This window comes from Podarcis muralis, chromosome 6 (genome assembly GCF_964188315.1).
Source record: "Podarcis muralis chromosome 6, rPodMur119.hap1.1, whole genome shotgun sequence".
NCBI classification, from domain to species: domain Eukaryota; kingdom Metazoa; phylum Chordata; class Lepidosauria; order Squamata; family Lacertidae; genus Podarcis; species Podarcis muralis.
The window spans coordinates 73,700,118-73,726,923 of record NC_135660.1 but is presented as its reverse complement, the minus strand read 5'-3'; the positions used below and the strand labels follow the sequence as shown (position 1 = coordinate 73,726,923).

Here is a 26,806-nt window from a genome sequence, read left to right as displayed (position 1 = left end):
AACGCTGCTCCTACAAGTGGAAAAGACCATCTTCATGTCACCCTAAGCTGATAATCATCAGGCTGTGTGGTAAAGACTATCCACTTGGTGATCTTAATACCCTTACTGGGCAATGAAGGGGAAGTCGGCCTGTCAGGTGATCTGGTCCAGAGTTATTTAGGGCTTTATATGTGAGTAACAAGACAATAAAACTGCCTCAGTGGCTAATACGCTGCAGGTCCCCTCACCAACAACATGATGTGCACCAATTACCACCCAGGGCACAACATTCAGCACCAGATGCAGCCTCTGGACCAGTCATAAGGGAAGCCCCACATAGAGGGCATTACAGTAGTCTAAATGTGAGGTGAAACCTGGACCTCAGCAGCAGAGAATATGCTTTAGAGCCATTTGGTTCAATCCAAGCAGTTATAGGGTACTAGGTTGCAGGACTGGTTAAGACTTCTCCTTAAGATCTTGGAGATTCACTGTCAGGTGGAACAGAGAGTATAGTGTTATATGAACCAACAACCTGACACAGTATAAAGCAAGGTGTCATATATGGCGATGGGGAACCAGTGGCCCTTCAGATGTTGCAGGACTACAACTTCCATGACTTCTCACCAGTGGCCATGCTGGCTGGGACTGATGGGAGTTGGAGTCCCTGAACACCTGGAGAGCCAAAGATTCCCCATCTCTGATATATACTGTTAGGACAGGGGCAGAGAATCTGTAGGCCTAAGCTTGCATAGCCCTCAGCATCATGCAGCTCTTATTGTCCAGACCACTGTTCTGAGAATTGCTTCCTCTTTGTGCCTGCACACATGTAAGAGAAAAGATGTGGTGGCACCGACAGATAAAAGAGTTTTAGCAGCAGTGGGCAACCTGATGTTGTTAGACTACAACTCCCATCATCCTTGACTACTGGACCCTGCTGGCTGGGCTGAAGAGAGCTGTAGTCCAACAATATCTGGGGGGGCCCAGGCTGCCCACCTGGAGCTATGCAATCCTGCAAGCACTGCCCCCTTTTGGTGTGGCTCCACCCACCACTAACTCCGGCTCCTGACTGGCTTTTGCCATTAGCCAATGGGCCTTTATAAGAAAAAGATGAGCCACTCCTGATTTAGGAGGCAGAAGACTACATACTTCCCAGAAACTGAGGTGCATACTAATATTGTCAATTGGAAACATAGATTTCTCCTACTGAATATTGAAGCCAACTTTACCTTGCTAATGGCCTTCTGGCTCGGTTTACAGCTTCCAGATCAGCATATCGAAGATCCAGTTGGCAACCAACCAGAATAACAGGTGTGCGAGGACAGAAATGCTTGATTTCTTGATACCACATGGTTTTCACATGATTCAGGGAGTTAGGGTTAGCAATGGAAAAACACAGGACAACAACATCGGACCTGGAATAAACACGCATTGGCTTAAATGAAAATTAAATCTCATCCTCTGTGTGTAAAAAGTAAAAGGAAAACAAAAAACCACCCTATATTCCATGCACAGCATTTCCCTTAGGTGTCTCAAAACCAGGTTCCTAGAGTACATTTCATACTCATGCAAATTATTTGTTAAAATCCTACTTTCTTCCGCAACCCCCAAGACACCAGAGAACCCTCCTTATCCCCTGACAGGAGGTGTCATCTTCAGTGAGTAAGAGAGCCATTGCCAAATTCTACAACAGCAATTACAGATGGGAATGGGCTGCCATTTTGCTTCCATCACAACATGCCAAACTCTAATTTGTAGAGAAAAGTTAGGTGGCTGTCCAGCCATTTCTTAATAGGAACATGTAAAGTAACATGACACAGAGATTAGTGAAGAGTGCCTCTCAGATTAGACCATTTCGCATAGAATATAGTAAAAATACCAGGTTTGCCACCAAGTGTAAATGCAACAGTGAGGTATCTGGCTCTCTGTTGAGGATATCTGTAGGATGCCTGCATTTCCAACATTTTTTGTCTCATTCATACATACTTAGGTGTGCACTTTAAAAACAACAACACTTGCATACGTGCATATTTACAAGCTTCCTCAAGCTGGGAAAAGAATGAAGTTTCTTTAAGCTGGCAACAGTCAGCCCCTGTGCACTGAATGTTATAGGCTATGATTTTTTTTTTTGAGATTTATTTATTTTTAATCTTGTTTTTACCCAGTGCTAAGTTCACCAAGGCCAATCACTTCTTCAACGTGTGGAAATAAACACTGACAGAAAGGTGGAATTATGCAGATGCCCTGTTAACATTTTTGCACACTGAAGCTTTTAAATAAAAATAGCTATTGCAAAAAAGAGCTGTGCTACATAAGACAGAGGACTAGATCTTTAGAAGCAAGTGATATGGTAATTATAGTGTGTGTGTAGGTATGTCATAATTAGGGTTGTGTTCCAGTCAATATAAACATGTTTTTTAAAACACACACACACAAAACATATGATTGAACACTTTTCCTGAAACAGGGACCAAAATAATTAAGGAAATTAAGGGATCAGTTCATAATTCTCAGTCAGGGATAGTAACTGCAAAACCTTAATAGGTAAAGTATCAAGTATAACAGTGCTAGAAAGCAGAAATGCTCTTACAAGATTCCTGGAAACATGAGTAACAGCAGCAATGGTGAACCAATTAAAAAAACTAAAAAATGCAAACCATTCCATTCCAATTAATTTCTATTAAACTTTAATTTAGCACCAATTTGTTGTGCCTCCACATTTGGGCAATTAACAGAGCGAGACCTGTATGAATACCGACATTTGCCTTCTAAATCATTAATGATCTACCTGTTCCATACTGCTGCTCTCCTCATTTCACAGAGGACACAGCAGCTTTATCTAGCACTTCTTAGCAATACCTAAAAATAATCTGCAATAGAATGCAATGCAGATAGTGCTGTACGTCTACGTTTAATAGTAGACAGGTGCATGTGTGTGTGTGTTATATAAATGACTGCAAAGCCATAGAGCAGAGGGCTTTAATATAAGAGTTTGTGGCAAACACATTCACTTCCCTTATGCTTTTGGGAGGCTACTTCAGAGTCAGATCTTCTTCTCTGGGCACCTCACTAAAACTATCCCATAGTTTGTAGAAACACAGTTGGAAGAAACTGCACCACTTACTTGGGGCTTAACCTATGCTAACATTTGCTATCAGTTGCTTGCAAATCAAGCATTTTATATTCGCCATGACTATACGACAGCTTAATTCATATGCATGTAACTCAAACCTTTTAAAACATTTTTTTTTAAAAGTCCAGTAGCACCTTAGAGACCAACTAAGTTTGTTCTTGGTATAAGCTTTTGTGTGCATGCACACTTCTTCAGGTATCTGAATTTTCTTATATGTTTCGACTGCGTCAGACCAACACGGCTACCTAACTGAATCTCAAACCTTTTAAGTTTCAAGTTCTCACCTGCTTGGTGTCTTCTCTCCACCAAGAACCCTTACAGGAGGTAGAAATTCACCAGACATTTGCAATGCGCTGCCTACTTAGGCCTGAAATCTTAAGTTATCCCTGCAATACAGATATGTTTCCATCCTCATAATTATAAATAAAATTGTGCTGCTGTAGAAGGGTTAAGGAGACACAAGCCACATCCACAAATTATATTTAAAGCACATTGTTTTCCCCAAAGAATCCTGGGAACTGTAGGCTGTTAAGGGTGCTGGGAATTGTAGTTCTTTGAGTGGTCAACTACAGTCCCCACAATTCTTTGAGGGAAGCTATATGACTGTTAAAGTGGTATAAATGTCATTTAAATAGTGTTGGTATCAGCTAACTTCTCATTCCGCGCCCCCCTGCATGAACCACTCTCCTCAAGGGGTCAAGCATTTCAGTTGAGGAAATCTGGACTATCAATTTATCAGGTCAAAACCACACAAGACTGAAATTTCAGGGGTTGTTTTGTGCTGTCAAGATGGTACTAAAGCCCCAGTCCTTTGCACGTTCACTTGAAGTCTCATGGAACTCAATGGCATTTCCAGTAAACACACATAGAATCAGGCTGCACAATAGTTTAACACAGCAAAAACGATTCCATACATAACCTTAAGATTGCAGGGACACTTGACTCAGCTGACTACAGCACTCTAATGTTATTTTATGCTGCGTATAGTATCACCTGACCTTCAGTATTTGTATTTCTAGTATGGCAAGGTACACTGCACTTTCAGTACTGATAGAGATTAATTATTGCCAACCCCAACGGATTTCAAATCCAAATTTTGTAACAAGGACAACCAAATCCATAACCAGAAGCCTCAGTTATGCAACCAGGTTGTACTGTGCAATGGTGCATCAGACTGCTTGTTTTTAAACAATTTTGAAGCACAACTTGTCTCGTTACATCATGGAATGCATTTTTTCCCTTTGGTAGGAAAGAGAGTACTAGAGAAAGAAGGGGAGGGGTCATAGAGCCTGTATCACCTACTCTGGAACCCGTCCTATTACCTATTCTGGAGCAAACACTCTCTTCACTGTTAATATTTATCTCATTGTGCAACTGCTAAAGAGAAAGGCTTAGTGCAACGCTGCACATTACTGCCACATTTCTCCTTTTCCCATGTATAGGCTATTATTATGACCAAATACTTGGGGTGGAGAGGTGGAGGGAGGTGGAAATCCCAGCTGCAGCTTCTCTGACTCAGAGGCACAACAAACAACACAGGTGGTGCAGCAGCTTCTGGTTGGTGTTCGCTGCAGTAAAACATGCAATATGTGGAGATATGCCACCCCTAAAAACTTGTCCAATCAGATTAGCTGCAGCCCCCTGCATTTCTGGAGGTGCACATCTCCCCCTCACACTTTGGCTGCCTGCTGCAGTAAACATGTAAATTCCTCAGTGGCCCAGGGATAAAGTTAATGTTGGTCAGTCATGTCCAGCGCTGGCTGCTCTACCATACAGAAGTAAGGATTTGTCCCAGGGAACATCCATAGGTCAGTGGCAAAGCACATGCTTCATACTCAAAAGGTCCCCGGATAATCCCTGGTGTCACCAGGTAGGGCTGGAAAGGACTCCTACCTGAAACCCTGGGAAGCTGCAAACAGTCAGTGATGATAGCACAGAGCTACATCAACAAATGACCTGGCCTGGTATGCGGCAGCTTCCTATGTTTCTAGATTCATAAAAGTATTTATATACTGCAATATGTTGGGGTGGTAGACAGCAATGTATGTATACAATAAAACATATAACACCATTATAAACAGTACAAATGTACAGACCGCAAGGGCTGGTTGCCTGGGTTCCCTTTGGTGGGAATGCCGGGGCTTGACTTTCGACATGGAAATGATGTTTTATACCACTGATCTATGGCCGCTCTCCTGCATAATTTAGCCTAGGCCAAAACCACCATTACAATATCTAATATTTAACAGCCATTCCCTCTCACCAGGGAAATACAGTTCTTTGGGGTGAGGAAATGACTAAGGATCTCCAGCAGAGAATTCTTAGCACCCTTGCCAAGATACCGTTCCCAGCATGCTTTGGGGGAAGCTGTAGTATGGATATGCCTAATGAAGCTTAAGTATTTGATCAGCATAGCTCTGGAAAAAAGCCAGACCAACTATCTGTCAACTCCATTATATTGTTTATGATGGAGAAAATCTGCTTTTACAAATGAGTTAACCGAGGAACAATTTTCCCCATTAATAAATGCAAACAGCATCATGCACACATTTCAGTGCTGGGGAAGACAGAACCAAAAAGGCTTGCACAGATAGCTTGTAAGCAAGGCAGTGTCTTCACAGTATTAAAAGTTTCAGTAAAATGTAGCAGCAGCCACCATATGAAGATGAAGTTCATAAGTGACTGGGAGGCATAACCAAATGATCTGAAAATGAATGGCTATGGCTGCGTTCAGACCATTGTTTACTGTGACAGGAATGTGCCACAGCTAGCCTTGGGGTTACGTGATCCCTGTTACTCTCTGGTGTGTTCATAAGGAGTAGCTTGGAAGCTGTCATTTCCATTTTTAAAAAATTAACCATAGCTTGTTATCTCACCAGAATCTGACAAACTGTGATTAATCTTAACTGTGGTTTCTATGAAAGAAGTAAATGTCAAATAATGGGTTATGAAGCTTGTTTCAAACCACAGTTAAGGCTAACCACAGTTTAGGGGGTAAATGTAATGCTAAAACTGTGGTTAATCAAAAACAGAAGTGAAAGCTTCCAAACTCCTCCTCATGGCTGCACTCCAAGGAGGAGTGGGAAAGGGGAAACATTTGACCCCAAGGTTTGCTGCAGGTTTTCCCCCATCATGATAAACAATGGTTTATCATGGTGCCCACAGTTACAGCCTATGAGTGCACTCTCACAACAAATGGGACTGCAATGCAAGGAGTGGACTACAATATGAGGGGCCAAAAAGACGTCCAACAAAGGCATGGCAAGACCATGCACCAGCCTGGATGGGAGCAGGAAAGAAAAATCAATTCTATACTTTACCGAGAGCAGTGAGGCTTCTTAAGTAGAGGTGTTATGTGCGAAACTGTCAAAACACCCTGAAATATATATTCAGATTTTGATAGTGAGGAGCATGCAGAGGTGTTTGGTTTCCCCCCCAAAGAACTTGCGTAACATGAGATTTCAGTTGAAGTCAGTACGAAAAACAGCAGCAGCTCTTGAGGGAAACAGGTTATTTTCAACTTACCATATTTTTTGCTCTATAAGACTCACTTTTTCCCTCCTAAAAAGTAAGGGGAAATGTGTGTGCGTCTTATGGAGCGAATGCAGGCTGCACAGCTATCCCAGAAGCCAGAACAGCAAGAGGGATCGCTGCTTTCACTGTGCAGCGATCCCTCTTGCTGTTCTGGCTTCTGAGATTCAGAATATTTTTTTTCTTGTTTTCCTCCTCCAAAAACTAGGTGCGTCTTGTGGTCTGGTGCGTCTTATAGAGCGAAAAATATGGTATATTGTTCAATGACAGCTCTAGAAGATGAGAATACTTAATTTCTGTACTAACCATGGGCTGCTTCACAACTAACATTTTTTTCTGAGATAGCCCTGTATACTGAAGAGCATATTAACGAGTGTTGAACTGCAGAGTACTGTTATTTTCTCCAAAACCACACCATTTGTCTTACTCCATCAGCATATTTGCTACAAGAACTCTCAAGTGGTATGATCTGCTCTTTTCTTTATGGTTATCTCCATATAGGAAAAAAAGTGATGTGTGAAGCAGTCCTAACTAGAAATTTTCATCAGAAAATATGCTCTTCCCATTTGTCTTGAAATGCAGCCAAGGAAAAGCACACATCACCAAGTAGCACCCCCAGAAAACATTAGTAATCATTACGTAAGTAAAACTTACCATTTCCCTCCTCTACCCCTGATTTTGAATAAAAACTCAAAGCTGACCGTTGCTCCAGTTCATTCTCACATGCTGCTGTTGCCTGCAATGTGCTTCCATCTTCCTTCTGTAAGTCACATGCTGTGGTTGCTTGTCATTCTACTGTTCAAGAGGTACCCACTGAAAACTGGACAACTAACTCAGAGGCACAGAATGCAGCTCAATACATTTTATTTTTTTTAAGTTCATCTGCACAAGGTTTTGCACGCATGGGTTCGAATCCCATCCCCGTCGCCAGTGAAATATACTCGGAGTCGAGAGTGGATTTCATGCTCTTCATTCAGCTCATAGTGGTGAGAAGGAATGGAAGCTCCCCCAGAATGTCTGCTTTATATACATTATTTGCACAATGGGCCCCATGTGATTGGCTAATTCTGGGATTCTCCTGTAGGCCAATCAGGTTGCGGATTTACTTCCACCTGGAGCTGGATTGGGTGGCTCCTGTGGACCAATCAGACTGCTGCATTCTGGATCCTATTGTTCTAGGACCAATCAGACTGCTGCATTCTTAATCCCATTGTTCTAGGACCAATCAGACTGCTGCATTTTGGCTCCTATTCAGCTCAGTACAAAACACTATAATACTTCCTTGGAGACTGAAAAGAGCTTTCCTGATATAAAAAATTAGCACTGCACATTTCAGAATAATATTAGCAAGAATACTAGGTAAAGAATAAAAAAGGATGCATGCATTAAGCCTAGCATAATGACACCTAAGCAGCCTTCTCCAAATCCGGACTTTCCATAAAAGCAAAATATGAAACTTAGAAGCAATAAATGCTTTAATCTGTATATACTTTCCTAGAAAAGCATGAATTAAAATTGAGTCCTTCTTTGAGTTCTGCTACAAAGTTCCGTAAATGGGCAACTGCATCAACAAATCACTTGTCGAGAAACCCTTCCTTGCAGTGCCAAGAGAGGAAGCTTTGAAGCAGGCAATGCACCAGGAAAAGGAGGGATTTTTCTTATGCCAATGATGATGGTAGGCTCTTGAAGCTGAAGTCTAAAAAGCTAAGAACCCATTAAGCCACATTCATGTATCACTTTAACACTTATGGCTCCCCCCCCAAAAAATCTTAGGATTCTTAAGGGTGTTGAGAATTATAGCTCGGAGGGCAGCACCCTTAACAAACTACAGTTCCCATGATTATTATTTTTTTTGGGGGGGGGGGGGAATCCATGCCTGTTAAAAGTACTTTCAGTGGATAGTGTGGTAGATGTGACCTAGGTACATGACTTCACTACACAGAGATGAAGCCTATTTTCTATATCCCTGATTCCAGGTTCAGAACAGGCAAGATGCCAGACGAGAGCACACCCAGCTTCTCTGCATTTCAAGAGCTTCATATCACAACAAAGAGCACATCACATTCTAAAGACTACTCTTTATGCTCCATTAACAAAATGGAACAGATATGCAGCAAAGCATTGAAACAGTCCTTTAAAATAGAATGAAATTTAATCCACTAATCAAGTAAAAGTAGTTTAACAAAACTAAACTCCCTCTAAGTATGCATTTATTTATAATCATGATTATTAGTATATAAACTAATGTTACTGGTATATAACATAGTATTATATTATATTATTATTATATGTTATATAAACATGTGCAGTGGTACCTCAGGTTACATACGCTTCAGGTTACATACGCTTCAGGTCACAGACTCCGCTAACCCAGGAATATTACCTCAGGTTAAGAACTTTGCTTCAGGATGAGAACAGAAATTGTGCAGCGCCAGTGCAGCGGCAGCAGGAGGCCCCATTAGCTAAAGTGGTGCTTCAGGTTAAGAACAGTTTCAGGTTAAGAACAGACCTCTGGAACAAATTAAGTTCTTAACCCGAGGTACCACTGTACACATCTAAAATACTAAAAACTAAAACAAACAAGCAAATATTAAAACAATACCAAGCACAGAGACAATTCTGTGGCACCCGCCAATAAATCTTACTAGTCTAATTATTTTTGACAATTTGATGTAATTCTTTATTGTTGTGAGCCAAAAGCCTTAAAGAAATAAAAAAGGGAAGGGGGAGGTCAAAGCCTTATGTCCAGCTTGTTCACACAAATAATGCATATTATTTAGAAGGAGCGTCTCCTCCCCCATCGTTCTGCCCGGACACTGAGGTCCAGCTCCGAGGGCCTTCTGGCGGTTCCCTCATTGCGAGAAGCCAAGTTACAGGGAACCAGGCAGAGGGCCTTCTCGGTAGTGGCGCCCGCCCTGTGGAACGCCCTCCCATCAGATGTCAAAGCGATAAATAACTACCTGACATTCAGAAGGCATCTTAAGGCAGCCCTGTTCAGGGAAGTTTTTAATCTGTGATATTTTACTGTATCTTTGGTTTTTATGGAAGCCGCCCAGAGTGGCTGGGGAAACCCAGCCAGATGGGCGGGGTACAAATAATAAATTATTATTATTATTATTATTATTAGAAGGGAAGTTACACGCAAAACACGTGCCCCAACCCTTACAGATCAAGATACAAGAATATCCCTCTACTTTCATACTCAAGTGACAGCCTACACTTGTCCTTCCCCTCCCCATACTACTAAGTATTATGATGATATATAAATTAATATACACTGAAATTCACTAATTTATTCCTCTCTATTTTGTTGTGATGAATAAATGCACATAATATACCACGTTTTACCAGCATGCCTCTGCTAAATGTCATGTGATATCGAACTTGGAGGTTGCAGTAGCAGATTAGCATCTTTTATTTTTATTTTTAATTAATTAAATTTGTACACTGCCCTTCATCTGTAGATCTCAGGGTGGTTCACTACACAAAAATGTAAGATAAAAAACACATAATACTTAATAACCCCCACCCCCCTTCTCCCACAATGCATTTAAGGGTGTATTGGATATTAATTAGCCAAAGGCCTGGTTGGAGAGGAATGTTTTTGCCTGGCACCTAAAGGTGTAGATAGAATGAAGGGTGCCACTGCAGAAAAGGCCCGTTCTCATGTTGCCACCTTCCTGACCTCTCATGGAGGAGGCACAAGAAGAACGGCTCATAGTATGATCTCAGGATCTGGGTAGGTTCTTATGGAGAGAGGCAGTCCGAAAAAGATGAGCATGACTTTTTCTATTTGTTTTATGATCTATCATTTGAACAATTTTTATAACCTTCTTATATTATGTCTGACAATTAGTGAGGCCAGGAACCTTTCCCATACCTCATGCATGTCTAATGTAACAAAGCCCCAGTAAAGAGAATGGAAATAAATTGAACGTGAATTCATGATGAGCATGCTAAAACATGGTTTGATCAGAAACCGAATGGAAAAGATAACCCTCAAATAGTACCAAGACACCAGATCAGTTCTGCATGGCACAAAATTAAAACAGAAGAGGAGAAAATACAAAGTAATAGGTTGCAGGGAGAGAAGAGTATGTATGTATGTGCATATACGTGTATCAGAGAGAGGTGTGTGTTTTGCACAAATGGAAGAGGAAGTACCACAAGCTCAAAAACTTGTCCTCCATGCTATTTAACTCAGCAGCCAGTGGGGGGTGGGAAAAGTCAACATTACAAACTCATAACCACAGATGCAGACCAAAAAACCCATTTCACCCATAAACACCATTATAAAGTGTGGGAAAATCCACCATTTTACTATTTCTCTGGTAGTTTAACATCATTGTTAGGGAGTGCTTTGAACTAGCCATTCCACATTAAGTGATCTCAAGGATGAAAGCACACATTATGTGCTGTTATGCAATTCTTTTTCCAGACCATTTTTCCTCTTACATACACTGAGGCTACATGATGAAGCAGAAGACCAGCAAAACAAGAAAGGGGGGGGGGGAGCTTCTTAATCCTTTATCCTTGTGATGTTTTATTGCTGAAAATATCTACCCAACTACTTTTATCCCCACTGGAAAAAAGATGCAGGCATGTTTGATTTTGAATGTCACAGCTTGGCAGCTATGAAAAACCCTTGATTAAGATTTAGAAAAGTTCATTATTGCTTTTCAACATTGAGATAAGTTAATTTTACCAACATTTTCCATAAGGAAATAACTTTTACAGCACAATTCTAAGCCTCAGTCAGTGCTGCTAGGGATGGTGGTGGGAAGATTAGGTGGGCATTTCTGCATCCAAATCATGGGCAGTGGACAAGTACAGCTGTGAGCAGCCACAGACATTGCACCCCAAAATAGTTGGGAGGTGGGTAGCTGAGTCAGCCATGAATCTAACAGATCCAAAACTGTTCTAACCCTCTGTTGTGGCAGCCAGGAGCTGGTTCAGAAGAAAACATGAAAACCCCCTGCTCACCCACCTTCTGGCCAGGCCAGCAGATTTTTGGATTCAGCAGTGTTTTGGATGCAGCTGCCATGGGTTAGCCAGCAGTAAATCACACTGTGCAAGCTGGAGTTAACTATTAGCAAAAACACGATCAACACAGTGGTGTCAGGCCTAATGAGCACAGCAACTCATCTCTGGTAGGTTTTGGCCTCATGAAGCAGTTGCAGAGACTGAAGGTCCCCATCTCCCCACAGCTGGTTAAGTCCCCTCCTCTCCAGGGTTTCCCCCCAGTAGACTGCACTTCTGCGTCACTGATCTCTACTCCACTCTTTTCAAGCCTTTTCTGGTTCTGGGAGACAAGAGGGGAGCAGAGCTTGTTCACAGCAGGAACCGGAAACACCTGTCACACTTCACCAGCCTGACTCATCTCTGCCTCTTGGCCTCTCTCACCCCACTCTTTTGCTTCAGCTCCTGCATCTGATCCTGGCCTTGTCTCTGCCACAGACTCTCTCAGCTCACTAAGCCCTGTTAAATCTTCAGCTTCCAACACCTTCTCCTCCCAGTCTTCTCCCTCTCCGTTGTCCCACCACCAGTCCCTGGTCTCTGAGCCCTCTTTCCTTTTGGGTTCCCCAGCCGGTTCCAGTCCATGAGATTACATCCCCAGTCCCTTGTTTGGATTGCTCTGACCCTCACATAACTATTCCTGAATAAAATATGCATAACCTTTGTAGGAGTGGGCATAAAATATGTCATCCTACACCTTCCTTCCCCCAAAACTGGAACATGCCTGATTTTGCCCTCTTAATCTATACTAATCTGCTCAGTGACAGAGTGTCTGTTGACATAAGGACACAGCAAGCAGGGAGACGAAGAGTAAACACAGGAACCACTTAATTTTAAACTTGCTAGCACCTAAGTAAATTAGTATTTTGTGACTTTGAAAAATGCATTATATATTTTGCAATCCTTGAACAGTGCATTCAAGTGCAATACTTAAATATAGAAAGAATTTAAACTGTATGCTTTAATTAGGGCTTTGATTGCCTTTCAAAAACGAGCAGTTAAGGCACTAGTCACCTCTCACAAAGCTCTCTGCATCAGGACAGTGAATTCAAAGAAGAATGATATAAAGCAGCAAGGATGGCCAAAGCGTCCAAATCAAGGAATAGCACAGCAAACCTCTTCTATGTTTGCATAAGCTTCCCTCCCAGCCTGATGCAACACATCTCCTTATCCCTTCCATTGCTTTTGCTACTTGCTTCTGTTGCTTTTCATTGTCCTACAGCCCTGCTTTCTGTGATAACTTCTGAGGGTCACCCATACATTACAGCCCCCATTTAGGGGCTCTAATGTTTGTGAACTTTTGATCACATGCTTCAGCCTGATGGTGTGATAGGTTTTGATACCAGCTTCTATCAGAAACATGCAGTTTTGTGCATGGGGATTCACCATACAACCAGAGATGTGCACACAGTTAAGAGGCTTGCAAATATTATGACTGTCTCATAAAGGCCATTTCTGCAGCTTCCGCGTGGGAGAGCCATAATATACGAGGCTGCCTTCATTGCTGGTTCTTTTTCTCTCCTACCCAGTATACAATTGCTGGGCGAGAGACACTGAAGCTATTACATTTTAAGTGTGATGGAAGTAGTCTGAAATAACTGCCCATGCCTTGTAAATGCATGTGCATTTTTGTGACACGGTTTATTCTTAGTTCTGTAAGCCTGCTGAGAGAAAGCCAGATGTCTATTGGCTAATGCTTATGGTGTTACTAACATATCTTCCCTTCTCTCAATCCTTCACAGTGTTTATAAACTGACAGAATAGGTAAATTGAAGGATGAACATATATGAGTATACATGTGTGAGATGTCCTATATATTTCATATCTAAGGGGGATACCTTGCCTTAGCCATAAGGGAAAGGGCAAGTCTAAAAACCTGTATCAAGGAAACTGTGAAATCAGATTCCTACTGTGGATGAAGAACTGTTAAAAATGTTACATCTGTCTCCTCCCATATGACTGGACTAACAGAGTAAAATACTACCACCACTATAGACTGTATTAAACTACTAAATTACTGCCCATGCAGACATCACCCAAGTTGCAATGTACTAAGTCACCATTACTAAACAAAAAAAGGCAATGCAAACTTATTATCAGCAAATGAAAGGTGAGCTTAGATGCAAATGCCAGAATTGCAAGAACCACACAACTGGTTCTGCATAGCCAATGGGGTTTGGGCTTGTAGCTCTTCATCAGCACCCCCCCTCCCCCCCGGTGCTACAGGCAGGCATACAAAACTACTTCTGATACCCAAAGCTTTAGGGTTATGCTTAAAGTAGCTTTCTGGATCCCGGCCAATGGTGTGCAATGCTGATGAAAGGATATCTGATATTCAGGTAACACAACCTGTTTCCTCTAGTTACATTTAAATCAACAAAATAGGAAGTAAGTCTTTAATGGACTTCAATCAGGTTACAATTCTACATGCATTTTAAGCAATTATTACTCTAACCCTGGTCAAACTGTGCTTAGGCCAATAAATTTAGGACTCGAGGACAAAAAGCATTTCCTACATCCACACCAACATGCCTATCAGAACTGGACACCCATGAATAGCCTGGAGAAAACAGAGTCACGCTACACTCAAATATGAAGGAGAATCTGTGTTAGTCAAATTTCACATCATATGCTTGTAGGGCAGTAGTAGTTGTGAAATATTTCTCCCTGTGCAGAATCACAAGCAATTGTATTGTATTCTTTAACACACCTGTCAGCTATTTTAGCAATAAGTTAATTGATTACCTTTCATCATGGCCAGTCAAGCAATTGACAACACATCAGGGTTTGTTTTTTTTACATTTTTGCAAATGGTCTTTGAAATGCAAAATGTTTCAAGACTTTTGCTCAAAACCTTTATGGCACTGATAAACTACATAGATAAGCTATATTCCCTTCAAAGATGTATATATTCATAACCCTTGTGATAGATGCTGTTCTTCGAAAGAAAGAGGAATGTGAACACTCTTGATAAATTTAATACCTCACATTTCACACTTCAAAGCTGCAGTTCTTTTCCCACTAGGTTTTACTTGACTTGCAAATAAAAATTTGGGCTAACTCCCACTTACCTTCCATAAGCAAAGCGCCTATCTTTGTGATGATCGCCAAATGTGTCCCAGAGCCTGAGAGAAACACTCACTTCATCAACAACATCCCGGGAACGTTCAAGAACCTGAAATAGGTACATTTCCATCAGTTAAAAGCCTGCTGCAGATACAATTCCCTGAAGAAAGTCCTAATATATCAGTATACTCTGGGACATGGTCAAAGGCTTACTTGAGAAATTGTGCCAAATCATGGTTACAAAGGCTTGATTATGTTCTGGCATGATTTCTGATTGCTGAACCAGAACCAGGAGTTAGGTTTTGAAGGCCCAGAGTGAATTTATGAAGGTGAGTACTGAGAGGAAGGAAAGACAGACAGTGCTAAACCACAGTGTTGCACATTCATAAAATTCAAAACATGGCCTGGATTATAAACTATGGTTCATACAATACATTGTTTGGCATAATGTCTAAATATAGCCATTTATGTACCCTCTTAATTAATTAATTAATTATTATTTTTTACCTGTCATAAGGTCCCAGGACAGGATACAACAATATAAGGATACAACAATATAAGGTAATGATTGTTGTGACCTGCCCTGGAACCTTTAGGTGAAGGGCAGTTTAGAAAACTTTTAAATAGATACCGGTATATCACTGGGACTTAACTGCAATTAATTTGGATTCTTACACACCAGAGTGGTTCATCTCTCTCTCTCTCTCTCTCTCTCTCTCTCTCTCTCTCTCTCTCTCTCTCTTTTCTTCTCCTAACAAACTGTGATTATTTGTAATGAAAGAAACAAACCACAAGTACTGATCTGCATGGAATGGCAAGCCAGATTCTAGTTCTGTTTCCTCCCTGGCACACTGAAGAAAGGAGCAGAGGGGGATCAATGCATGATATTTTAAGCAACATGCACCAGCCCACATCAAACTACAGTTTGTGATATGAGAAACAAGTCACCGTGAAGCTCTGCAGCACTGAAACCTGATTTGGGGGTTACTTGTGAATGCACATGGTGAGCTGAAAGGTGAGCAGCTTTCAACTTTGGCACAGGTTTTATTAAGAACACTGTCAGCTAGAGCCACCAGATGCAGCAAAGTTCCTGAACTGTTTTTTATTAAAGTTGCACTGAAAATGAAATCCAACAAGCATAGCCTTTCTCATTCTCAAAGGTCTATTACAGGACCTGCTGCACCTGCTGAAATTTCTTCTGTCACACTGCTACGTGGAGGGTATATCAGCCTTGCTCAGTCACCAAGACCAGAAGCCAGAAAAGAGAGGGGTGTGGGTGTCTGTGAATCAAAACAGGGTGCTGAGATATTCCCAACTCAACAGGGTCCTAAAACTGAATGGACATCAACCCTTTTAAAAATGAACTACAGGAAAGATTCCATGTATTATCCACAATGTGTGTAAGACATAGGCTTTCCTCTGTTTAAAAATCACAGAAAAGCTTAGTTGTCTGTTCAAGAGAGGCTAGCTAAGATATTTACAAAATATTATACTTTTAAAACAAAGGAGACTGGATAAATAAACTCTAAAAGGATGTATGTATTCAAACACAACACAGATATTTCAAACAACAACCATATAGAGCTGTCACTTTTGAACAGAATGGTCCAATGATTTCAAAATATGTTCTATCAGCACTGACGGAAGACCAGTCTACTTGGTCCATTTTGAATTACTTCTCTCTCCTGAACACCATGCATTCAAAACACACAACTCCACGGACTGTTACAAAGCAGCAACACTTAAAGCCAATAACTGGTTGATGCCAAGGCAAACTTCCTTGTACATTATTGCACAACTTGATAAAGTGGACAGTACATACCTCTTGGCAGACTCGATACTGATCAATTGCCCAGACTGTAGGAACGTGAGTTGCTAGCAGCTGATACTGCGTCAGGGTGGTGTTACATGCTCTTGCACAAATTAAGCGAGTCTTCCCCACTGCATTGTCACCAACAACCACACACTTGATGGTTTCAACGTTAGGTCTTTCGTAGTCCATGTCAGCATCCATGTACCGGAGACTGTAAAAAGACAATAATGCCAGTTTCTAAAAGTAGGAAACCCTATTATTTAAAGAGAGTTCTACTTTCCCCCCCTTTACTTTCTCAAAGGCAAGGATTGAAGTTCAGACTAAACTATACTGCTGCCAAGGCTGATTTATAAAATCCACACAGTTCATAAAATCCAGGCAGTTCTTTTGACCTTGAATGCCTTCCTTCCTTATTTTCTGCTTGGTTTTCTATAAACATAAACTTGCTTAAAGGAGATAAAGCATGGTGCAGCTAGGATTGCCAACAGGACCAGACAGCAGTTGCTTTAGCCTTTGCCACACAAAGTGTGACACAGCTCCATCACGTTAACATGAGTGCTCACTGCTATTCCCTCACAGCAAACATGAAAGGGAAATACATTTAAAACAACAACAACCAGCTTGTATTACTTTCTGAAAAACCAGTAGCCTCGAACCTGCCATTGCCTTGGAATTCTAATAAACAAAAGCATCAGTGCAGTTTAAAAAACCAGTGGTTAAAATCACTGGCATTTTGAAAGGTTCAGTCTGCCATCTTGATTCATAATGGCAGCCAACTGTATCCAAACAGACAAAAACCTGCCCCTTGATCTCAGGAATCATCATACAATTATTATTTTTTACGGTATCTTAAGAGGTGCCCAAACACATAAAGAACAGACAAAAAAAGTCCTTTCCAAAATAAACAGTTTACAGAAGCGAAACTGTTACAAATCATAAGGTAAAGGTAACGGACCCCTGGACAGTTAAGAAACAATACTTTACATTCTGGAGTCATACCCAGGTTAATTCTAAGGAAATTAGCCGAACAAATTTCTTGAGTGCCCTACAAACTGACACTAGTAATGAACAAACTTGGCTTATTATAATATGAGACCACTTTTGATCTTAAATGCTCACCCTTGAACATACATTGACTATTCACAGGGCAGGCTATTCACCTGCATCTAATCATTGGTCACCAGTGTTCATATTCATGTGCTTAAGAAAAGGTTCCTCAATGTTATGCAGCGAAGACTACCAGCATTAAAAATGGCACAAATTACTGCTGCATAAAGCATTTTGGCATCATCTTGACCCATCAACATTTGGATACAAATTGTAAGCTTGTTCTTAAAAGATCCACTTGTGCTTTTGGGAGCATAAAACCTGGCTGAAAAAAATAACACCTGTTAACAACTAAAATAGGAATGCGCTGCTTTACAAGCAAAACTAGAGGAACCCATATTTTATTCTGACTTGTGTCAACTTTATTATCCTATTATACTGTGCACAGAGGATTCCATAAATCTTTGCCCTGCTCTATCTTTTTAATTCTGAATGAAAACCAACCTCAACAACAATGCGAACGATTTAGAGGCAAAAGTTTCAAGATCAACCAGATTAATGTCTAAATTAAGAGTGTACTCTCACAAGGATATGTAAAACTTGTTATCTCATTTCCAAGCAGTGTTGATAAAATTTTGGGGTTGTTTTGTTTTAACAATTTGCTACAGAAAGCACAAGTTCATGTTTTGTATTTCCTTCCCACTGCCCCAAGTCTGGAGCAGAAAATTGGTGATGAAGTTCCACACAAAAGTGAAGAACTGTGTTTTGCAGATCATCACATGGGTGCTGGGTCCAAAGGTTCCCTTCTGAATGCCAACAGCACCAGACCTTGCACAGAACAGCACAAGAAAACTGGAACTAAGTCCATAAACATTACCCTGCTTCTGCATCCTCTTGGGCAAAGCATTATTGAGTTTCCCATAAGAAAAATGGATAATCATTCAATTAAAGATATCAGTGAACCTGCAAGCCCACATTGTCTAGCATACGAATACATTTCAGTGTGAATGGCTTGTAAGAGAATTACGGTAATTCACTTTTGTTTTCCAGTCACCCTACATTTTCTTTTGTATTCATTTGGGTGGGAGGGTAGCACTGAATAATCTGACAGTCAAGTCTTGAAACGCCCCTTGTTTTCTCCACCAAATCTCTTCATCTATTTTTCTTTGGTGAGGGGAGGGGTAATTCAGCAATACTCCTCCTCCTGCCCCCCCCCCCAGCCACATGTGTTGACATAAAAATGTGCCAAGGTCCAAGACATGAGATTCCTGGGCCTATATGAACATGTTTGTTCACCAGTCTGCAAATGTCCTGCTGAAGTGATCTAACTCTAGTGTCCGGAAGTGGCAAGGAGAATAAAGACTCATCAGAAACAAACGAGGACCCCCTAACCAGACAATTTCGCCTTGTATATATGAAGGACAGAGCCAAACAACCACCACAGTTTGCAGGTGAGGGAACCCTAAGATTTTTCTGTTTAAACAGAAGCCTTCCTGGAAATGTTCAATAGCTGTCAAAACTTAATTAAAACTTTTATCGTTGCACTGTATTTTTCTACACAGAAAAGCAATTTCAGAATTAAGGAACATGTATAATTACAGTGGCGAGCAATTTGGCCTTAATGTGTGCTGCATAACTACAGTCCCCCCCCCCTTTCATAGCTATAGAATGAGCATTAAAAGCATTCTTCCAGTAGTTTTAAGTGCTGTTCTGCTGTTCAATATTTGTTCTGTCCAATCAATTATACTTTGTAAAGTGCAATAAGAGATGTTTTAATAATGGATGGACTGTAACTAGTGTTAATTTTACCTTTGTTTCTGTTGACACAGCTCTTGAGACATAGGTAATGTAAAAACTAAATATTACCTAAGCAAAAGTTCACGCATTGAAATGTGAAGGCTAATTACAGGGGGGTCTGACTTATAGTATATTTATTACCAGTCTAGAGTGGAGCAACAACATTACATTAACTGGTCATGCTGCTCCATGCATGTAGGAAGCTAGAGCATTAGGAAAACCACAACGGGGGCAATTCATAGACAACTTTATGGCCACAGGGAGCATAAAAGCATAGTCAACAGAATGACTAGAAGAAGACTAGAGGAGGGAAGCTGTGGGAAGTCTAAACAAGTTAAGGGACTTTGACTTGTATTGTCACAGACAGCTACAATACATCAACAACCATGACTGTTTCTAATTTAAGCGTCAGATAAAACTATTTTGTAATCAGATAAAATTAAAATGTATGTACTAAATAGAAAAAGCCAAGTGTTTGGTATCTGAAGAACAAACATATGCTGAAGACAGTAAATACAAAGATAAGGTAAAGGACCCCTGGACAGTTAAGTCCAGTCAAAGGCGACTATGGGGTTGCGGCGCTCATCTTGCTTCAGGCCGAGGGAGCCGGCATTTGTCTGCAGACAGCTTTCCAGGTCATGTGGCCAGCATGAATAAACCGCTTCTGGGGCAACAGGACACAGTGATGGAAGCCAGAGCACACGGAAACACAGTTTACCTTCCTGCCGCAGCTATACCTATTTATCTACTTGCACTGGTATGCTTTCGAACTCCTAGGTTGGCAGAAGCTGGGACAGAGCAACGGGAGCTCACCCCATCACACGGATTTGAACTGCTAGCCTTCCGATCTGTAAGCCCAAGAGGCTCAGTGGTTTAGACCACATGCTCGGTGACATACTCCAAATGGCTCCTTAAACCAGGATTATGGTCACCAAAAAGCAATGACTAGTTGCCATTTTGGGGCCAGACAGCTCTAAAGTCATATTTTTCAATACAACCTTTTCGTTCCTGAAATGTGTTCTGATTATGCAGATAAAATACCACTGATACTGAAAACAGGCAAGATCCAAGGATCCCCAGGCATGTAACCTCCAGATGGTGGCGATGTCAGGTGCCATCCTGGAGCCCAGGCATCTTCTCTTGGTAGCAAGTGGCCGATAGCCAAGTACAAGTTGTGCTTGGCAAATTTCAAACACTGGTGGCACCCCACAGCTCAAGAGCTAGGGGGTCAAGAAACACTCATCCAATGCTACCTTCTAGAACTTCCCCCAGAGATAAGATTGGGACCAATGGAGAACAGTGTCCCTGGTGGCCACATCCTGTAGACTGCAGAAGAGGATACCATGGTTGATAGTGTCAAACGCAAATGAAAGATCTAAGAAGAGCAACAGGGTTGTGCTCCCTCCAGACCTGGGGCAAAATAATGGGTGAGTGATTATAGGGAACAGTGGCATATGAATAACACAAGTTCCTTTCCTTTTATTTTTTACAAGTTGTTGAAATCAAAGGAGGAGGGGTGAGATAATTGCTAACATTTCTTTTTGGACTGGAGAGGGTTGAATGGGTAGAAGAGTGGCAACTCAGGTGAATAAAAGTAGGTGTAAAAAAACCCCCCACCCATCAAGATGCATCCCAAGTATGAAAAATAACTTCTGGACACCCCCACCCTTACACACCTGCCCCTGACCTCTGCACCCACCACAGAAGCATACAATACTACGCAGCTTGTAGGAGCAAGAGAATGACAAGAAAGGAAAATAAATCATTGAAATTGGGATTCGTAACTATAGCCGAAGACTATGCTGAAAAAGCAGTGCAGGTGTGGTTAAACAACTGAGCTTTTAAAAAATTTACCAGGAAGAAAGATACGGTGTCATAGTCAGAACCTATAAGGTTACTCTGGTGAAGAAAGGCAATACAAAGTACAACTGGTTAGTTTCCGAGAAGAAGGCGGCATGAGAAAGCTGGGGCAGATAAAAGGAGAATGGTAGAAAGAATGCAGATGGTCAAGGACATAGAGATAAAATTTCTAGAAGTCAAAAGCACTGGCTGTCCATGAGCTGCAACAGAATAACTTGCTGTTATTCACTTCCTTCGATGCATAGCACTTTGTTTTCTAAAACTGACTATATCACACTAGGCTCTGTTATTGCCTTTCCTCTCCCCCCTTTTCTTTTCTTCAGGTATGCTAGAGTTCCATTTCAAGATAACTACTAAAAATTGAAGTCAAAAAAGAAAACAACCACACTCATGTTGGAATTATTTGTTTGACAGAGAAACTGTGCTGCTGCTGCTGTTACATCAAACAAATTGGATTTCAGGAGGCAAAGGACAAGTTCAGCTACTTGACCTAAGGTCCTATTCTGTTGTTGGGACAAAAAAATGCTACTTATTTGAGAGCAGCTAAATAAGAATGGCAGAATAGGTTGTTCTTGGTAATTCTGGACTTCATCCCCTTCCAAAGACCAGATTTACATGCTCCTTCCATCTTGTGATAGCAGAGATGTTTCTTTTCGATCTGTAGCATATGCTGGTGGTGCCTTTGCCATTAAGGCCCAAGAGGTAGAGGGCATGAGCTCTAACATTCAAAAGCAATAAACTGACACATTCTGGATCCCTGAATGTCTGCTCACCCTGATATGGTGCTGGCCTTGAAACTTTGGGCTTCTCCAAACTCTTGAAAAACTCAAACCTTGGAAGAATAGGAGGACAGGGAGTACAATCATCTGTTCTGTTCTTTTCCCTTCTTCTAAGCTACAGTCATGTACAAACTTTGGTGTATTTTAACTCAGAAATTGTACTTTGCTAATCAAGAAGAACACACCACAGTTCCTTGATCTTATATGTAACAGCAAGGCATAGTTTAATCAGAAGTGGAAGCTTTCACCCTTAGCCTCCACATGCAGAGGAGGATAGCAGGAATGAGCAAGCCTGCAGTTCACCAGGCCTTATTCACAGTTGTCTAAACCAGGGCAGTATCTGAACTGATGCACATTTTGTTTAAGAATCCTATGAGATCATTACCCCTTTAAATTCAACTTTAGAAGCAGAAGTTAATATACAAACACATGCTGCTTCACTGATAGAGTTGCTCTAGCTGAAATATTACCTCTTGTGTTACAAGGGCTAGCAGCCTGTATCATCTACAAAATCATACTACAGTGGTACCTCACAAGACGAATGCCTCGCAAGACGAAAAATGCACAAGACGAAAGAGTTTTCCGTTTTCTGAGTCGTTCCGCAAGACGAATTTCCCTATGGGCTTGCTTCGCAAGACGAAACGTCTTGCGAGTTCTTGCGAGTTTGTTTCCTTTTTCTTAAAGCCGCTAAGCCGTTAATAGCCGCTAAGCCGCTAAGCCGCTAATAGCCGTGCTTCGCAAGACGAAAAAACCGCAAGACGAAGAGACTCGCGGAACGGATTAATTTCGTCTTGCGAGGCACCACTCTATTTAGTGCTGGAAAAAATGTTTAGGGTATCACCTCAACAAAAAGGTGCATAAAGATGGTCCACAACAATATTATCCATACCAGACAACCTTTCAGAGGCAATAGCTGCAATCAAAACCCAACTGATTCAAATTATAAGATAGGAGATTCCATGTAAATGTTAGGAAGATCTTTCTGACAGTAAGAGCTGTTTGACAGTGGAATGAACTACACTGGAAGGAGGTGGACTCTCCTTTATTAGAGGTTTTTAAACAGAGGTTGAGTGGCCCTTTTCATGGATTCTTTAACTGCGATCCCTGCACGGCAGGGGCTGAACTATATGACCCTTGGTGTCCCATCCAACTCTACAATTCTATGATCTTCATGTCCTGCTTTTGAACTTCCAAAAATACCTGGCTGCCTTCTGCTAGAAACAGAATGCTGGACTACACAGACTTTTATCTGAACTAAACAATACAATTATTAGGTTCCCATTGTATCCTAAAGCAATGTGAAAATAAAAGGGGAATTCCTGCCCTAGTACAAATCCTGGATTTTGCCTTGAAATTACCAGTTTCTGCAGCGCGAGTAAGATTAGAACCAAAGCATGTTGACACAACAATCAACAGTCAATGCTGAGTTGGTTTATTTAGCATGCAGCTGATGTGCAGTGTTTACACTGAAAACATCTGAAAATTGTTGTAGGAAATCACATTTCACACTGTAATGCTTCTAGTTTTCCAAATCAAAACATTTCACAATACAAAACTGTGTGCAGAAAACCCACATTATGCCATGTCTGAGCGAGCCTGTCTTTCTGCCTGTGCTCCTCCTGGGCTTGGCAGTTGGCACAAGAGACACTGGCAAGCTCACTTTCCACCACCTGTTTTGTGAGACTTCTGCGCTACCATTTCCTAATGCAGATGTAACAGTGGAATATTTGCAGCATTCTGTGCTCAGCATAGAATCAGGTTCCCAGCACCATCATCAACGGACCTTTATTTTCTTGTTGGGTAATGATACTTTCTGCTGTGCTGAAGAAATTAATGTTGTTCCTTGGTACTGGTGCATGAAGCCCGTAAGCCCTGCAAGTGTATGGCAAAAGGGGCTGTGTTTAATTGAGGCTTCCAATGGCCTCTTGCACCTCATCCTAAGGCCCTGGTGCTAGTTGGCTGGCAGCTCTGGCAGCATGGTTTTTTCCTTGCTTTTGGAGGCCAGCAGAGTGCCCAGCTCTAGTTGCCTTGCACTGGATGCTGCAGCAGCTCTCTCAAGACATTGCCTCTAGTTGCACTGCAATGGATGTAGGATAGGATAAAGCTCGGTGGTCCATTTGTGTGGCCAAATGCCACACCAGCAGATTAGAAAAGAAACAAAAGCACCTTTTTTGTGATGCCTTGGACCAAACCCCAATCAGAATGAAGCATAATTAAATGAAATTTCATTTGCTCACATTTATCCCCGATTGCCCTTGTTTTCCTCTTATCCTCTCCTCCCTTGACTCTGATGTTGACAAAATATATAATATAAACTCTTTGGGGTGGGGTGGGGGAGAGAGAGAAGGATCGTACATAGTAAAATACAGTGGTACTTCTGGTTAAGAACTTAATTTGTTCTGGAGGTCCGTTCTTAACCTGAAACTGTTCTTAACCTGAAGCGCCACTTTAGCTAACGGAGCCTCCCGCTGCCGCTGCTGTTCTCATCCTGAAGCAAAGTTCTTAACCCAAGGTACAATTTCTGGGTTAGCGGAGTCTGTAACCTGAAGCGTCTGTAACCTGAGGTACCACTGTATGTTACTCTGCAATGTGCCATGCATATTAATGGTGCTTCATGTATGAATGGTAACTTTAACAAAGCTTGAAGCAACAGCACCATAAAGCACAACAAAGGAGAAAAAATCATACCGAAATTGTGTTTTTTGTGCTTGTCTCTTCACTATGAATCCCACCCCAATCTGTTTCTTAGTCCCCCTGCAGGATGGCCCCTGTTGTAAAGAATTCTTTTCCCATATGAATCAACTCAACTGTCCAATGTAAACATTCTTAAACAGCCCTCACTGCCATTGAGGTCACTGACAGCTTGCTTGTACAAACACTCTGGCATACAGTATAAATTAAAGATATGAAAGCATACACCAATATTCTTCTTCTTAGGCTCATACAGCTGATGCATTTTCCGAGCTGTGGAAATGCTATTGTCCTCTTCTTGTTGTGTGCACAATATACACATTTATGGCTTTTTTTCCTGCTGCCCTTTCATCACTGTCAAACCAGTTTTCTGGTGGCATTTTCATATTTTGAAATATACCTACTAAGATTCTAACATCCCCCGGCCCAGGTTTATGCCTGCAACAGCCATCTATTGAATAGTGCCTGTGACATCAATGCCAGTTTTGTGTCATCACTGATGACAAAACATGATCTCTCAATGTCTATACAGACTAAGAGCTTGTTTTCTTGGTTTTTACATTAGTATATGGCAGGAAATTTGTTTTAAGCATTCAGCTCAAGAATGCTTCAGTAGCCTCTTAAAGAAAAAGCAGGGCAAGGTTATTCCTTTCCACACTGCAGCTCACAATTTCTAGACCCGTTGCTTTTTCTTTGAAGATGTGAGCTCCCTAGTGCCCCCTAGCATTGGTGTACACTTTTCTCATCCTCTTCTTTATTATTAAAAAAAGTGCTTACCACCATGAGAGCACTTCTGCTGAAAGCACTGTATGCTATAATAAACGCAAATGACAGCAACAATGTCAGTGTACCATTGCACCTCTTCCACCATTACAACAAGAGGAAGGCTTTAGCTCAATGCTGGTTTATCTTTGTTGCATGCAGATGATGCTAGATTCAATCCCTGACAACTGCAGGCAGGGCTAGAAAAGTTTCTGTGCCTAAAACCTTGGAGAGCCCATTTCGTCGGTACAGACCAGTCTTCCCCACCCAGACACCCTCCAGATGTTGGCCTCCATCAGCCCCAGCCAGCATGGCCAGTGATGATGGAAGTTGCAGACCAGCATCTGGAGGGTACCAGGTTGGAGGAGGCTAGTGTAGACAATACTGAGGTAAGTGAAACTATGTTCCTAAGCCCTCCTCTCCTTTACATTTGTACATCACTTACATGACTGTTGCTGGACTGCAGCAAGTGCCACTGTATCATTAGGAGGGAAGTTGTTCCCATTACTCTGAGAAAATGATATCAGATACAAGTCTTTATAGATGCATTATCTCTCTCCTTCACAACAAGAACATATTACTTACTGGTATTTGAATCAACTTCTATGGCTGCCATATTTTAACGCAAAGGGAATTTACATTATTACCAAATAATTAAATAAACAGCCTTGTTGGATGTTTCTAAACCCCACATTACTTCCATTTGTATATTAATATGTTGCTTTATTCTATATATTAATAGATGTAGGGATGATGGAACTTAATTATTGCCTTAATAACCCTTCTTCTTGTTAGAATGATGCCAAACTATTCATTGTCAAATAAAGCTTTTATGTGATAAAGGCCTAAGAGCAGACAGTGGAATATTAGTGCAAACATTGTAAACTTAAGCCAAATTCATATATGAATTTTGATCAAACTGTAGCAATAGTGCGTTCAAAGTTTCCTGAGAGATGATGAAAACTATTCGCCTGAGTGTGGATTTCAGTATCTAGCTTTTATTAATGATTGATATTTTCCCAATCCACTGAAAAAAGTGTCTCCTAGATAAGAATGCACTTCAACTGATCCCAGCTATCAACCATCCAAAAGTAGTCCAGAAGCACAAACTCCTTAGGCCTTTGGACAACTGCATATTAGTCACTGTATAGATACCACTAATGCATGCAAAACAACACTAAAAAGGAAATAATGTTTTAAAGAAGTCTTATTTGTTTGCTTTATTGCTCACAAAACATTTAGAAGAGCTTTGCTCATTAAAAAATGATAATTCAAAAGGTAATTTCAGGTATAAGCAAAGCATATTTTCTTGAAGAGGGCAAAGGAAGCATGATA

At 41.2% G+C, this 26,806-nt stretch overlaps 1 protein-coding gene across 5 annotated transcripts in view; it reads right to left on the bottom strand.

Moving 5' to 3' along the window:
- The window catches only part of RHOBTB1 (Rho related BTB domain containing 1), a 61,730-nt gene that overhangs the window by 19,162 nt on the left and 15,762 nt on the right, over window positions 1-26,806 (bottom strand). For 3 of the 5 annotated variants that reach the window (XM_028729352.2, XM_028729350.2, XM_028729351.2), the window contains 3 exons: window positions 16,545-16,746; window positions 14,728-14,831; window positions 1,206-1,391 (listed from right to left, as the gene is read on the bottom strand). In XM_028729352.2, coding sequence (XP_028585185.2) covers window positions 1,206-1,391; window positions 14,728-14,831; window positions 16,545-16,736 — 482 coding nt within the window. In that variant the 5' untranslated portion in view covers window positions 16,737-16,746. Of the gene's footprint in view, window positions 1-1,205; window positions 1,392-6,429; window positions 6,486-14,727; window positions 14,832-16,544; window positions 16,747-26,806 lie in introns of those variants that run through there. The other 2 variants (XM_028729355.2, XM_077930550.1) reach the window with 2 other exon arrangements.